The sequence below is a fragment of the Mirounga leonina genome, unplaced genomic scaffold (assembly GCF_011800145.1).
Source record: "Mirounga leonina isolate KUSES-001 unplaced genomic scaffold, KU_Mleo_1.0 Mir_200, whole genome shotgun sequence".
NCBI classification, from domain to species: Eukaryota; Metazoa; Chordata; class Mammalia; order Carnivora; family Phocidae; genus Mirounga; species Mirounga leonina.
Window position 1 is genome coordinate 17,208,776 of NW_023270503.1, and position 13,886 is coordinate 17,222,661.

Here is a 13,886-nt window from a genome sequence, read left to right on the forward strand (position 1 = left end):
TTTTTCTTAACATATATTGCATTATTTGTTTCAGAGGTACAGATCTGAGATTCAACAGTCTTGCACAATTCACAGTGCTCACCATAGCACATACCCTCCCCAGTGTCTATCACCCAGCCACCCCATCCCTCCCAAACCATCCCCCACTCCAGCAACCCTCAGTTTGTTTCCTGCGATTAAGAATTCCTCATATCAGTGAGGTCATATGATACATGCCTTTCTCTGTTTGACTTATTTCGCTCAACATAATACCCTCCAGTTCCATCCACGTCGTTGCAAATGGCAAGATCTCATTCCTTTTGATGGCTGCATAATATTCCATTGTATATATATACCACCTCTTCTTTATCCATTCATCTGTCGATGGACACCTTGGCTCTTTCCACAGTTTGGCCGTTGTGGACATTGCTTTTAGCAACAATTCTTGAAGCAGCCAGACGCTAACACCCCGAAGCCCTTTCAACTGTTTGTTGTGTTGTTGCTAATGGGGTTCCCAGGGCGTGTTGACTGGCTATCTACTACCCAGGGAGCCAGGGACGCAGCTTGCATAGGGGCTGCTCGGCTTAAGCACCATGAACAGAACTGGTGGTTATTTAAAGCCTTCAGCAGCAGTGTCAATGTCGCTTTGACATTTTTTTTTTTTTTTAAAGATGCTTTCAGGGGCCAGGAGTGATGGCTGGCTGATGCTTCCACTTAGCCTTGCTAATTTGGGATTTGGGCTGTACTTAATAAACAGCTGTTGTAACATCTCCAGATTCCTAGCAAAAATGGGGGTGATTTAGGGAATCTGCTTTTGGCCCGCTCGGGATTTGGGTAGTTGAGTTTTCTCTTTTGGGAATGAGACCCTGTGCAAAGTAGGTTCGGGATTTCTATAACATTTGGGACAAATAAAATGTCCTTGATTATGAAGAATACATGAATTTGACAAATACACACTGAATGTCTACTGTGGTCCAAGCAATGAAAAGAGCTTTCTAAAACTCCCATCCTGGTAGAGTTCACAAAGACAATCACCTCCAAATATGGTACCCCAAGGAAGCCATTCCTTCATTTACTTGTTTAGTTATTGAATAAGCTATATGTAGGGCACATTCTCTGTGCAGGCACAATAGTCCCAGGTATACAATGAAGAAAGTCTACATTCCCTGACCTAGAGGAATGTATACACCAGCACAAAAGAACTAATATACAATGATATACTGATATAACAGATCTGTGTCTTAATTATAATAAATACAAGCAGAGAGAAGAAGTTCCTAAACTCTCCCTGGGAATGAAGGACAGCTTTGCAGAACATGATTTCCTCAGAGAGAGCCAAAACCAGGTCTGCTTTTGTATACCACTATACTTTTGGTGCTTAGTACAGTAACTCACACACAGCAGGCGCTCGGATATTTGTTAAATGAATGAATTAATGAGGTAGTGATTATGCTGGCATTTGGAGGTTCCATATAGTCTTGGCACCAAAAAACACAAGATGCCCAACGCAGAGTCCTTCTGAGTCTTCAAGTGGCCATGAATACCAGCAGGGGTAACTTCAAAAATGCCAAGACCCCTAATTTTTCTAATACGATCACAATACAGTAAGCTGCCAAGATATTCATGTGACTTCTCGCCTTTGAGATAATTCCTTAAGGTAATGTGTTCCTCATTTTGAGGTTATTATAAGACAAAGGAACATTTTCCTTGATTAGCTTGTTCTTCAGAAATAGAGCATGGAAAACAAGCATGTAACTTCTCAAAGCTCTGGAAAATATGAGATGGGACTAAAAGGTCTGGGCATTATTCCCTTTGGCTTGGCTCCATCAGAACCTTCAAGGTCCTTTGTAGCAAAACTCTGCTTAAAGTATAAGATACTTTGCATCCTAATTCTTGTCATGGAGAATGCTCTAATGTAGCAAAACTACTCTGTATTGGGCATTAAGAGGGTTTGGGGATTTTTTTCCTTTTAAACATGAGTTAATCTCTCTTCCTCTTTGACTTCTGCTGCCTTCTCTACCCTGCCTCAATATCACAGTCTCAGTGAGTATCACATGAAATCAGACTGTGAATGCTTTGTAGGAGGCCAAATACTGTAGAAAAATTCAACCCAACAAATGTTTACTGAGTGCTACACTGGACAATTTAAGGAAGAACAGTGACAAGAACTAGATTCCACCATCAATGAACTTACTAGCTATTTAGAAAGACATGCATGAAAAGATACCTATAATACCTGGCAGAGTGGGACATTTTACATAATTCTATAAGATCTTTTAAAACCTTCAATGAGACTAAGGAGAAAAGACCCAAGTGGATTAATTCAAAATAAATCATTAGTTTTTTATTGCTGCATAACAAATTACCACAGATTTAGTGACTTAATGGAACACCCTTTAACTTTTTCACAATTTTTGTAGGTCAGAAGTCTGGGCACAGTGTAGTTCTGTTCTCCACTCAGGGTCTTAGAGGCTGCAATGGAAGTATCAACTAGGCTATGTCTCATCTGGATCTCATGGTCCTCTAGATCATGTTGTTGTTGGCAGCATTCAGTTCCTTGCTCCTTGCTCACTGTCAACTCTTAAAGGCTGCTCACTCTCAACTCTTAAAGGCTGCTCTTAGGTCCTAGAAGTCACTCTCAGGTCCTTGCCACTTGACCCTCTCCATCTTCAAAGCCATCAACAACAACCAAAAAACCTCCCTCCCCCCATGTTGGATTTCCTTCCTCAAGAAGAGCCCAGTCTCTTTATAGGGCTTACTGATTAGATCAGTTCCATTAAGGATAATTCTCCTTTCTCAAAGTTAAGTGTGTCATATAACATAAAAACAAGAGAGCCATCCCATCATATTCACAATTCCCACTCATGCTCGAGGGGAGGGAATGATACAGGAAGTATACACCAAGGGGGAGGAATTTTGCCTTACACATAGAGAATTCTGCCTCACACAGAGCTCCTCATCCAAGTATCCCAACGCCCTAGGAGCAACGCTTTCTGTCACTAACACTGTAGTAGTGTGCGTCTGGCAGGCTTCAAGGGCCTTAATTTTGCTATCCAGCCAAGCCTCTGTCTGGCCTGTCTGGTGGTCTCATGGGGGTGACCCAAGGGTATGCAAGAGTCTAATTGTGCTAGGTATTCTAGTGCTTTGTATACATTATCTCATTAGCCCCCATAGCAACCTGTATAGTACACATTGTTGGGTGTTTTTTATTACTGAAAATTGAGGCTTAGTCCTCAAAACCATATAGCTAGGGAGACTGGAGCCAGGATTTAAACCCAACTCTGTCTATCTTTATGTCCATTCTTTCTCTACTGTACATTAGAAACTTGCCATGACTAAAACACCTGAGCACCCCACCCATGCCTTCTCCCATGATGCTACACACATTCTACAAATACCTCATTCAGAACACTGCTGGGCACATACACTTACATTAGAAGATGGGAGCTACATGTCCCGGATTTTCAGAGATAGTCCCAATTTCAAAAAGATGGTCCTGATGTCAGCTCATATCTTTGATGTTGGTACTGAACATTTCTTTACCACATTAAGAATTCAGAAAGCACGACCAGAAAATAGAAGAAAGGTCTCATTTCTCTTTGGAGATTTATAGAATTTATCCTCCAGGAAGAGTATTTATATCCCTGCATAGAAAAGGGTCATTAATACTGTCCAATCAGGGCGCCTGGGTGGCTTAGTCGTTAAGCGTCTGCCTTCGGCTCAGGTCATGATCCCAGGGTCCTGGGATCGAGTCCCACATCGGGCTCCCTGCTCCACGGGAGGCCTGCTTCTCCCTCTCCCACTCCCCCTGCTTGTGTTCCCTCTCTCGCTCTCTCTCTCTGTCAAATAAATAAATAAAATCTTTAAAAAAAAAAAATACTGTCCAATCAGTATGTGTAGAATTTGGCTACCCCTACTGAGAGATGAGAGACCCTTCTGCAAGCTGCAGGAACTCCCTATGTTGCTGTTTGGTACACACACACACAGAGGATTTGATTGTGATAATTCCTTCCTTGCTTTATTGACATAATTTTTCTGTTTGGGATTATCTGAGATCTTCAGGAATTGAAATACTTCATAAAGAAATAAAGAGCTATTCTCTAGAATAATGCTATCTACAGAGGGTTATCTAACCTAGTGCTTCCCAACCTTTCCCTCAATCCTTTTCACATCATGACAAGCACAGAAAAGATGTGAGGGCACAATGGGATAATTAGGTGAGGCTGCCCACAGTTGGAAGCCACTGCCTTGGGTCTCTGACTACTCTCAGACCATTTTAGGCCTGAAAGAACTAAAGGAGATGGGATGTCCACATACCTATAGCCCATTTGACACCCAGACACAGAAGTTGGGAAGCTCTTCTTGACTCAGTAGAGCACTTAATTAGTAATTGAGTACTGTCAGGTGTTCCATTTAATAACTATTTACTGAGTGATCATTATATGTCAAGCACTGAGTCTAGGTGTTAGGAATACAGAGGTGAATAAAAGAATCCCATCCTCAAATAACTCACATACTCCATCATTAGCATAGTAAATCATTTGCATCTTTGTGCAAATCTAATTGGTGGACAATGGCCACCTTAGGTACTAGTTGAGAAGGATTCCTGAGGCCTCCAGGTGCAGAAGAGGGGAAAGTGTGCTCACTTAACCATACTTGCCATGTGGGGGAACAGCAAAATCAGTGTAAGCATGCAAGCCACCTTCTTGCCAACCCTGTTCTTTTAATAGCATATACTGCAGTTAAAAGGCCATTATACGTTCTACTTTCAATTGTGACATATTATTCATACGACTATGTTGTGTTTTTATTATCCTCCCTAGTAATTGCCATTGTGTTTAGTAATCAACAGCACTGATTTACGCAAGTTACTTTCAAGTCAACCACTCCAGCACTTAAAAACAATGGCTTTGAATGGAGTTATTTCCTGGGAGAATGTTAAATGTTTCCGAGTTCAGATAGCCAAGGAAAGGCGGCTCCCTGTGTGTAAGGGAAGAGAATGAAAAGTTTTCTGGCAGCTGGACCAAGATAAAGTGTTCAAATAAGTGCCATAGTGGCTTGGGAGTGAATGGGAGTAACTCACCATTTCCTGCCTAAATTTGTACTGTTGGATACATTCAGCCACCTCACGCAGCATGCTTTTAATTACTGATATAAATCCTGATAGAGTTCTCAAGGGATCAGAAATAACCTTTAGCCATTCTGTCTGGAAACAATAGCAGAACTGCAAAGGAAAGGTAGCCAGTGCAAGTGATTCCAAGGAAACTCCTTTACGTCCCATTTATTGTCTAAGCCTCACACCACTGAGCTAATTGCCTATGGATCTGGGTTCCAACCCAAGATTTTTAACTTATAAGGGCAGACTCTATGTTTCAGCAGGCTAAAGCCTGGACCTAAAGCCTGGAAAGGGACAGAGGAAAGGGATGGACTCATTGGTGAACAGTGCCATGGTCTCATACTGTAACTGAAGGAGAGAAAGTGGAGGAAAACTGCCCCTTACTTAAGGCATACACTATACCAGGTGCTTTAGATCTTATTATAAGTGTAAAGGAAGTAATTTTTTTTATTCTTATGTTAATCCCCATACATTACATCATTAGTTTTAGATGTAGTGTTCCATGATTCATTGTTTGTGCATAACACCCAGTGCTCCATGCAGAATGTGCCCTCCTCAATACCCATTACCAGGCTAACCCATCCTCCCACCCCCCTCCCCTCTAGAACCCTCAGTTTGTTTTTCAGAGTTCATTGTCTCTCATGGTTCGTCTACCCCTCCGATTTCCTCTGCTTCATTCTAAGGAAGTATTTTTTAAATACCAATAAGTGGTGGGCGCCTGGGTGGCTCAGTCGGTTAAGCGACTGCCTTCGGCTCAGGTCATGATCCCGGAATCCTGGGATCGAGTCCCACATCGGGCTCCCGGCTCAGCGGGGAGCCTGCTTCTCCCTCTGACCCTATCCCCTCTCATGCTGTTTCTCTCTCTCTCTCTCTCTCTCTCAAGTAAATAAATAAATAAAATCTTTAATAAATAAATAAATAAATAAATAATAAATACCAGTAGGTGGCTTTGAAAGTACTCACAAACATGGGCCAGGAAAGGGGAATAGTATCTCTTGCCCATGGGTGTGGCATAAGGACCCTAAAAAGGCAGTTCTCAGATGCACTGTGCAAAGAGAGACTCAAGTCAGAAACAAATAGATCACCTTAAATTTAGACACCAGTCCAAACAGGATGAGGTGAAAAAAGGAAGCTCAGGTTTGCAGATAAAAATGGCAGGGACCATGAGAGTCCATGCCAGATCTTCCTACCTCTCCTTACTCCAGACCTGCTTCCTGGAATCCCAGCCAAGACCAGAGGTGGCCTACCTACCCCTTGTGCCCATGAAAGAAATTCAGTAGGTATTGGGTCCTGCCAACTTAAAAGATTTTCAATGAGGCTGTAAGTTTCTCAAGGGGAATGATGAAATGAAGGAACAAATATGTTTGTTTCATGAGCAAGGTCAAACCCACTTTCCGACTGCATTTGACCTAGGGTGGTTGAAATTTATTCTGTTGAAAACATTGGTATAGATTGAGTTTTCTTCCCAAGGGGCTAATTCTTCAAAAATAAAAACAACCAATAAAAAGGGCAAACCAATTTCAGAGGAAAAAGAGTTATGTGGGAAGAAGACCCTGAACACTATAGTATTTCTTTGGGGCTGATCCTCCTCTGCTTTAGCCAAGAGTCATAAAGTTCTTTCATTTTAAGTGGGAATAGCATAGCAAGTTCACCCCCATCTATCATCAGTTCCAGAGAGACATCTGTTTATGAAAAGAGTTTGTTAACTAGATGTAACTGGATTCTCTTGAGAAACACAGTAACCTCAACTTGGAACTCTCTGTTCCTTTATGTAATCTGTGATATGAATTATGATAAACAGAAACTCTACATTGTCAATGGACAAAGATTTGAACTATTTCTCCACCTTTGAAAATAAAATAAAAACATCCCTTTCCTTAGGTGTAGAAATTTACAGGGTACAAATGCCTTTTGAAATTCCACCGTATGTAATCCTCAACGTGATTGCCCATGATAACAATTAAGTAACCTGGGGCTCGGGCGCCTGGGTGGCTCACTTGGTTAAGCGACTGCCTTCAGCTCAGGTCATGATCCTGGAGTCCCTGGATCGAGTCCCGCATCAGGCTCCCTGCTCGGCGGGGAGTCTGCTTCTCCCTCTGACCCTCCCCCCTCTCATGCTCTATCTCATTGTCTCTCTCAGATAAATAAATAAAATCTTAAAAAAAAAAAATTATATAAGTAACCTGGGGCTCAATCAGGTTAAATGACTATTCAAGGTCACTCAAAGCTAGGACTTTTATCCAGTTCTTTGTATCCCAAATCTGGAGTTTTTTCCACCATAGCAGGGAAATCTGCAAAAAGGTCTACAATCCTGCCCTCCATTTCCCTGGGAACACAAGCAATGAATGAAGTTGGTATCATTGCCATTTGTTATTTTTGCTAAACAAAGTGGAACTCCATCCCTTCCCCTCATAATTAAACATAGATTGAAGAGCTGATCTCCATTTAACTGAGAGCAGAAAGAGAAAACACTGATTTGTTTTACAGCTGCAGGGATTTGCAAACCATAAAGCAGAGAGGTCTGTGCATACTCAGAGTGCTGAGTGCATGGTGCTTTGAAGGATGGATAGCAATTGAGTCCATAGAATGAAGCATCTCACAGAATGGAACACATTTGCTCTTCAGATCTGGAGGACTTACATAGTTACTTCCACAGACACTGGCAGGGGCAATTTAGGTTCTTTCAATTATTAGAGTAATTCTGGTGCAGAACAGGTAGCCACTTGAGTGGGTAGAGAACCAATTGTGTGTCCTCTCTTGCTCTTGGGCTCTGGAGTGGTAAATACAAATATGTTTAAGAATGACAGGACCTCTGGGACACCTAGGTGGCTCAGTTGGTTGAGTGTCAGACTCTTAGTTTCTGCTCAGGTCATGATCTAAGGGTCCTGGGATCGAGCCTGCGTCAGACTGCACTCAGCAGGCAGTCTGCTTGGGATTCTCCCTCTCCTTCTCCCTCTGCCCCTCTCCCGGTTCATGTTCGTGCGTGTGCACGCGCGCTCTCTCTCTCTCTCTCAAATAAATAAATAAAATCTAAAAAAAATAATAATAATGACAGGACCTCATTCCCAATCTCCTCAGAGGATGCATGCCTAATACCTATTTCTTAGAAAGGGGAACGGAGGCAGAGCTGATAGCCGGCTGGGAAGGTACATCACCTACAAGTCTTTACTTAGGCACAGGTTCGTTAGCTACAGGCCTCTACACCTTGAGGAACTTGACCCATGAGGGCCCAAGTCCCACTCCTGCATCTGAGAGCCAAGGCCTGGAGGGGACCAGGTGGTGGCAGGACTCTCAGCCTACGGGGAGGGAGTATAGGCAGTAATGAGTCCCCCTTGTCTCTGGGCTGGGTAGGGACAGACCCAAATGAGCACTTGTATCTCTGGTACTTTGCCTGGGGAAGCCTAAGACTTATCTCTTCCCCAGTGATAACATATCTGGGAATCAAGCCCTAGATCCCAATATCAAACCATCTCTTCCCATAACTTCAAATATTACCTAGATGCTCAGGACTCCAAAACCTTTATCTTCAATTTGTTCTCTGTATTTAAGAGACTGGGTTTTTTGTTTGTTTGTTTCTTTTGTTTATTCATTTGTTTTGTTTCTCGTTTTCCACATGAGTGAAATCATGTGGTATCTGTCTTTCTCTGAGCAGCAATATACCCTCTATGTCCATCCATGTTGTAGCAAATGCAAAATCTCATTCTTTTTTATGGCTGAGAATATTCCATACTGTATATGTATATCAGATCTTCTTTATCCATTCATCTACTGATGGACACTTGGGTTGATCCATATCTTGGCTGTTGTAAATAATGCTTCAATAAACATAGGTTACATATATCTTTTCAGTTTAGTGTTTTTGTTTTCCTTGGGTAAATACCCAGTAGTGGAATTACTGTATCACATGCTATTTCTATTTTTAATTTTTTGAGGAACCTCCATACTGTTTTCTGCAGTGGCTGTACCACACATTGCATTCCCACCAACAGGGCACAAGGGCTCTTTTTTCTCCACATCCTTGCCAACATTTGTTATTTCTTGCCTTTTTGATTCCTGCCATTCTGACAGATGTATGGTGATACCATTATATTGTACCAGAAATTAATATAACACAGTATATTAATTGTACTTCACAAAAACAACATCAAGGGCGCCTGGGTGGCTCAGTTGGTTGGGCAACTGCCTTCGGCTCAGGTCATGATCCTGGAGTCACAGGATCGAGTCCCGCATCGGGCTCCCTGCTCGGCAGGGAGTCTGCTTCTCCCTCTGACCCTCCCCCCTCTCATGCTCTCTCCCTCTCTCTCTCTCTCTCTCAAATAAATAAATAAAATCTTAAAAAAAAAAACATCAACAACAACAACAACCAAAACCTTTATCTTCATTCCAGATCCATCTCCAGTGTTCTAAACCAGGGGTCAGCAAACCTTTCCATAAAAGGTCACATAAATTCTTTATCACACAGTCATCTCTTTCTTTCTTTTTTTTAACATAAAAATATAAAAGGCATTCTTAAACTGGTTCTGGGCTGTTTGGCCCTCAGGCCACAATTTGCTCACTGCTGCTCCAGACCTCTCTCTACTCCATGCCTTACCCTTCCCTCCCATCCCTAGTTCTCTTACTTTTGCCACCTGGCATATCTTTCATTTTCCTCAATAGCAACAAATCTTCAGTTCTGAGAAAAACAGGATGTTTAGGGATGCCATATATCATGCGTAGGCATGCTAAATAAAACTGGGTGGTTTTATTAGTTTATTAGTTATCTATTGCTCTGAAGGAAACTACCCAAAAGTTTGTGACTTAAGAACAAATATTTATCATTATCATCCCTGTGGGTCAGGGATGGGTCATTGGCTGGGTAGTTCTGGCTCAGAGTCTCCCAGGAGACTGCTGTCAAAATACTGAGCAGCTTGACAGATCCTAAAATTTATGTGAAAATGCAAAACATCTAGACTAGACAAAACAATTTGAAAAAAAAAAAAAAAAAAGCAAGGTTGTAGGAACTTCATGTCCCAATTTCAAAGCATACTATAAAGCTACAGTTATCAGGATCAGTGTGGTACCATGCCAGAAATAAGTACTGAGATTTATAGTCAATTGATCCTCAACAAAGGTGCAGGGCAATTCACTGAGGAAAAGGCAGGTTTATTCACGAAATGATGTTAAGAAAATTGAACTCAGACCCTCACCCCACACAATACACAAACATTAACTCAAAATAGATCATACACTTGAACTTAAGAGCTAAACAACAAAACATTTAGGGGAAAATGTAGGAGAAAATCCTCAAGACCTCAAGTTAAGCAAAGATTTTTATAGATGTGACACTTAAAGTACGATTCTCAAACAGGGGAGAAGGATAAATTATACTTCATCAAAATGGTCCAAACTTTGGTCCTTTGAAAGGCAATGAAAATGAAAAGCCTGAGGGAAAATACTTGCAAAGTACTCATCTGATAAAGGACTTAAGAATTTAAAAAGAGCATTAAGAATTTAAAAAGAACCCTTAGAACTCAGTAAGACAAACAACCCAATAATAAAATTAATCAAAAGATATGAACAGAATGAAATACAGAACAACTGTCTTAGAAAAACGAAAATGGGCAATCGTCATGCCAAAGCAAGAAGTCATCAGGGTTTTGATGTGGATCGGGATGCCAAAAAGCTGAACAAAGCCTGCAAAGGAATGGGAGCTGATGAAGCAGCCATCGTTGAGATGTTATCAAGCAGGACATTGGATGAGAGGCAACAAATCAAGCAAAAGTACAAGGCAATGTATGGCAAAGACCTGGAGGAGGTGCTCAAGAGTGAACTGAGTGGGAACTTTGAGAAGACAGCCTTGGCCCTCCTGGACCACCCCAGCGAGTACGATGCCCGGCAGCTGCAGAAGGCCATGAAAGTTCTGGGCACAGATGAGGCAGTGCTCATCGAGGTCCTGTGCACAAGAACCAAGAAGGAGATCATAGCCATTAAGGAAGCCTACCAAAGGTTATCTGACAGGAGCCTTGAATCAGATGTCAAAGCTGATACCAGTGGAAACCTAAAAAAAATCCTGATGTCCCTGCTACAGGCTAATCGTGACGAAGGAGATGACATGGACAAAGATCTAGCTGGTCAGGATGCCAAAGATCTGTATGATGCAGGGGAAGGCCGCAGGGGCACGTACAAGCTCGCCTTCAATGAAGTCCTGGCCAAGAGAAGCCACAAGCAATTACGTGCCACCTTTCAAGCCTACCAAATTCTCATCGACAAAGCCACTGAAGAGGCCACTGAAGCAGAAACATCAGGAGATCTGCAGAAGGCCTACTTAACTCTCGTGAGGTGCTCCCAGGACCAGGAGGGCTATTTCGCTGACCGTCTGTACAAGCCCATGAAGGGTGCAGGCACCGATGAGGAGACACTCATTCACATCCTCATGACCAGGGCTAAGGTGGACCTTCAAGGGATAAAAGCAAAGTTCCAAGAGAAGTATCAGAAGTCTCTCTCTGACATGGTTTGCTCAGACACCTCTGGGGACTTCCAGAAGCTGCTGGTGGCCCTCTTGCACTGAACCAAGCCAGAAGAGTGGGAGCCCAGGGAGGAGCTACCTTTGTCAAGAGCCCATTTCAAACCAGATTTGTAAATGTGACTCCAGCACATAAAGTACTGAAGAGTCCTGGCTTATTTTCTTGGCAGCTTGAATACTGTAGCTGGGCCAAGCTGTTTAGGTGAAGGGCAACAGCCTCAAAACGCTTGGGCAAGTCACCCTGAATGCTGGCTTAGCAGGTACCTGAGCTGCCTTTCGGCTTTCCTATAGCGTGGAGAACTGAATGCTTTCTGAACACAAATGAAATTAGCTGTTGATGAAAGAAACTACGCTTGTCATTAAACATTCAGAAGAATATGTATCACATAGAGGTGGGTAAAGACTGAATGGTTAAGGTACAGGGAAGACAAAATTAACCAGTTGATCAATTTTCCTTCTGTGGGGGCACCTGGGCGGCTCAGTCAGTAAAGCGTCTGTCTTGGGCTCAGGTCATGATCTTGGGATCCTGGGATGGAGCCCCATGTCGGTCGGGCTCCCTGCTCAGCAGGGAGTCTGCTTCTCCCTCTCCCTCTTCCCCTCCCCGCCGCCCACTTGTGCACGCACACACACACTTTCTCTCTCTCTCAAATAAATAAATAAAATCTTAAAAAAAAAAAAGATACAAACAGACATTTCACAAAAGAAGATACACAAATGGCCAATAAGCACAGGAAAAGATGCTCAACATCAGTCATTAGAGAAATGCAAACTAAAGCCATGATAGGATGCCATTTCACACCCACTAAAATATGTGGAGGAACAGGAACACACATCTTGCTGGTGGCAATGTGAAATGGTACAGCAGTTGTGGAAAAGTTTGGCAGTTCTTCAAAAAGATAAACACAGAATAATCATACTTAATTCCACAGCTAAGTGTATAACCAAGAGAACTGAAAACATATGTATGCACAAAGACTTGCATGTGAATATTCATAGCAGCTGTATTCGTAACAGCCCCAAACTGGAAATGACCCAAACATCCACCAACTAATAAAACAAAATTTGATGCATCCATATAACAGAATGTTATTCAGCAAAGAAAAGGAACAAACTATGAATTCACGCTACAACATGGATGAATTTCAAAAACATGCTAAATGAAAAACCAGACACAAGGTACCACATATTAAGAGTCCATTTCTATGAAATGTCCAGAAAAGGCAAATTAATGGAGGCAGGAAGTAGATTAATAGTTGTCCAGAGGGCGCCTGGGTGGCTCAGTCGTTAAGCATCTGCCTTTGGCTCAGGTCATGATCCCAGGGTCCTGGGATCGAGCCCCACATCGGGCTCCCTGCTCAGCGGGAAGCCTGCTTCCCCCTCTCCCACTCCCCCTGCTTGTGTTCCTGTTCTCGCTGTCTCTCTCTGTCATATAAATAAATAAAATCTTTTATATAAAAAAAAAATAGTTGTCCAGAACTGGAAGGAGGAAGGAGGATTAATTGTAAATGATCAGGAGGGATGTTACTGGGGAGATAAGAATGCTCCTAAATTTATAAATGTTGATGGTTGCATCACTAAGTTACTAAAAATCAATGAACTATACACCTGAAATGGTTCAATTTATATATAAATTGATATATAAACTATATATATATATAAACTGATATATAAACTATACTCCAATGATGTTATGATTGGGCAAGGCTTCAGTCACTACAAAGCTTAAATGAAACTGGAGGGTTCACTTTCAAGGAGGCTTGCCAGCATGGCTGGCAAAATGGTGCTGGACGTCGGTGAGAGGCCTCAGTTCCTCCACACAAAAGCTTCTTCCACAGGTTGCTTGAGCATTATTTACAGTAACCGAGACATGGAAACAACCTAAGTGTCCATCGATGGATAAATGGATAAAGAAGTTGTGGTATATATACACAATGGAATATTATTCAGCCACAAAAAAAAAAAAAGAGGAAATTCTACCATTTCCAACAACTTGGATGTTCACTAAGTGAAATAGATCAGACAAAAAGAAATGCTTTTTGTCTTTTTATGTGGAATCTCAAAACTTACAGAAAAAGAGATCAGAATTGTGGTTACCAGCAGTGGAGCATAGGGGCAGGGGGAAATGGAGAAAGGTGGTCAAAAGGTGCAAACTTTGAATTATAAGATAAATAAGTAGTAGGAACGTTATGTACAACACGATGACTATAACTAGCACTGCTGTATATATATATAGGAAATTTAAGAGAGTAAATCCTAAGAGTTTTCATCACAAGAAGAAATTTTTTCTTT

At 41.9% G+C, this 13,886-nt stretch overlaps 2 protein-coding genes across 2 annotated transcripts in view; one reads left to right on the forward strand and one right to left on the reverse strand.

The window, feature by feature from the left end:
• PCTP (phosphatidylcholine transfer protein) overlaps positions 1-13,886 on the reverse strand; it is a 255,791-nt gene that overhangs the window by 142,387 nt on the left and 99,518 nt on the right. The gene's annotated exons all lie outside the window — the stretch shown is intronic.
• LOC118024724 (annexin A13-like) lies at positions 10,558-11,971 on the forward strand. Its single transcript, XM_035026786.1, has one exon. It carries the CDS (start codon positions 10,692-10,694, stop codon positions 11,640-11,642), a length of 951 nt encoding a protein of 316 aa, XP_034882677.1. The 5' UTR covers positions 10,558-10,691; the 3' UTR covers positions 11,643-11,971.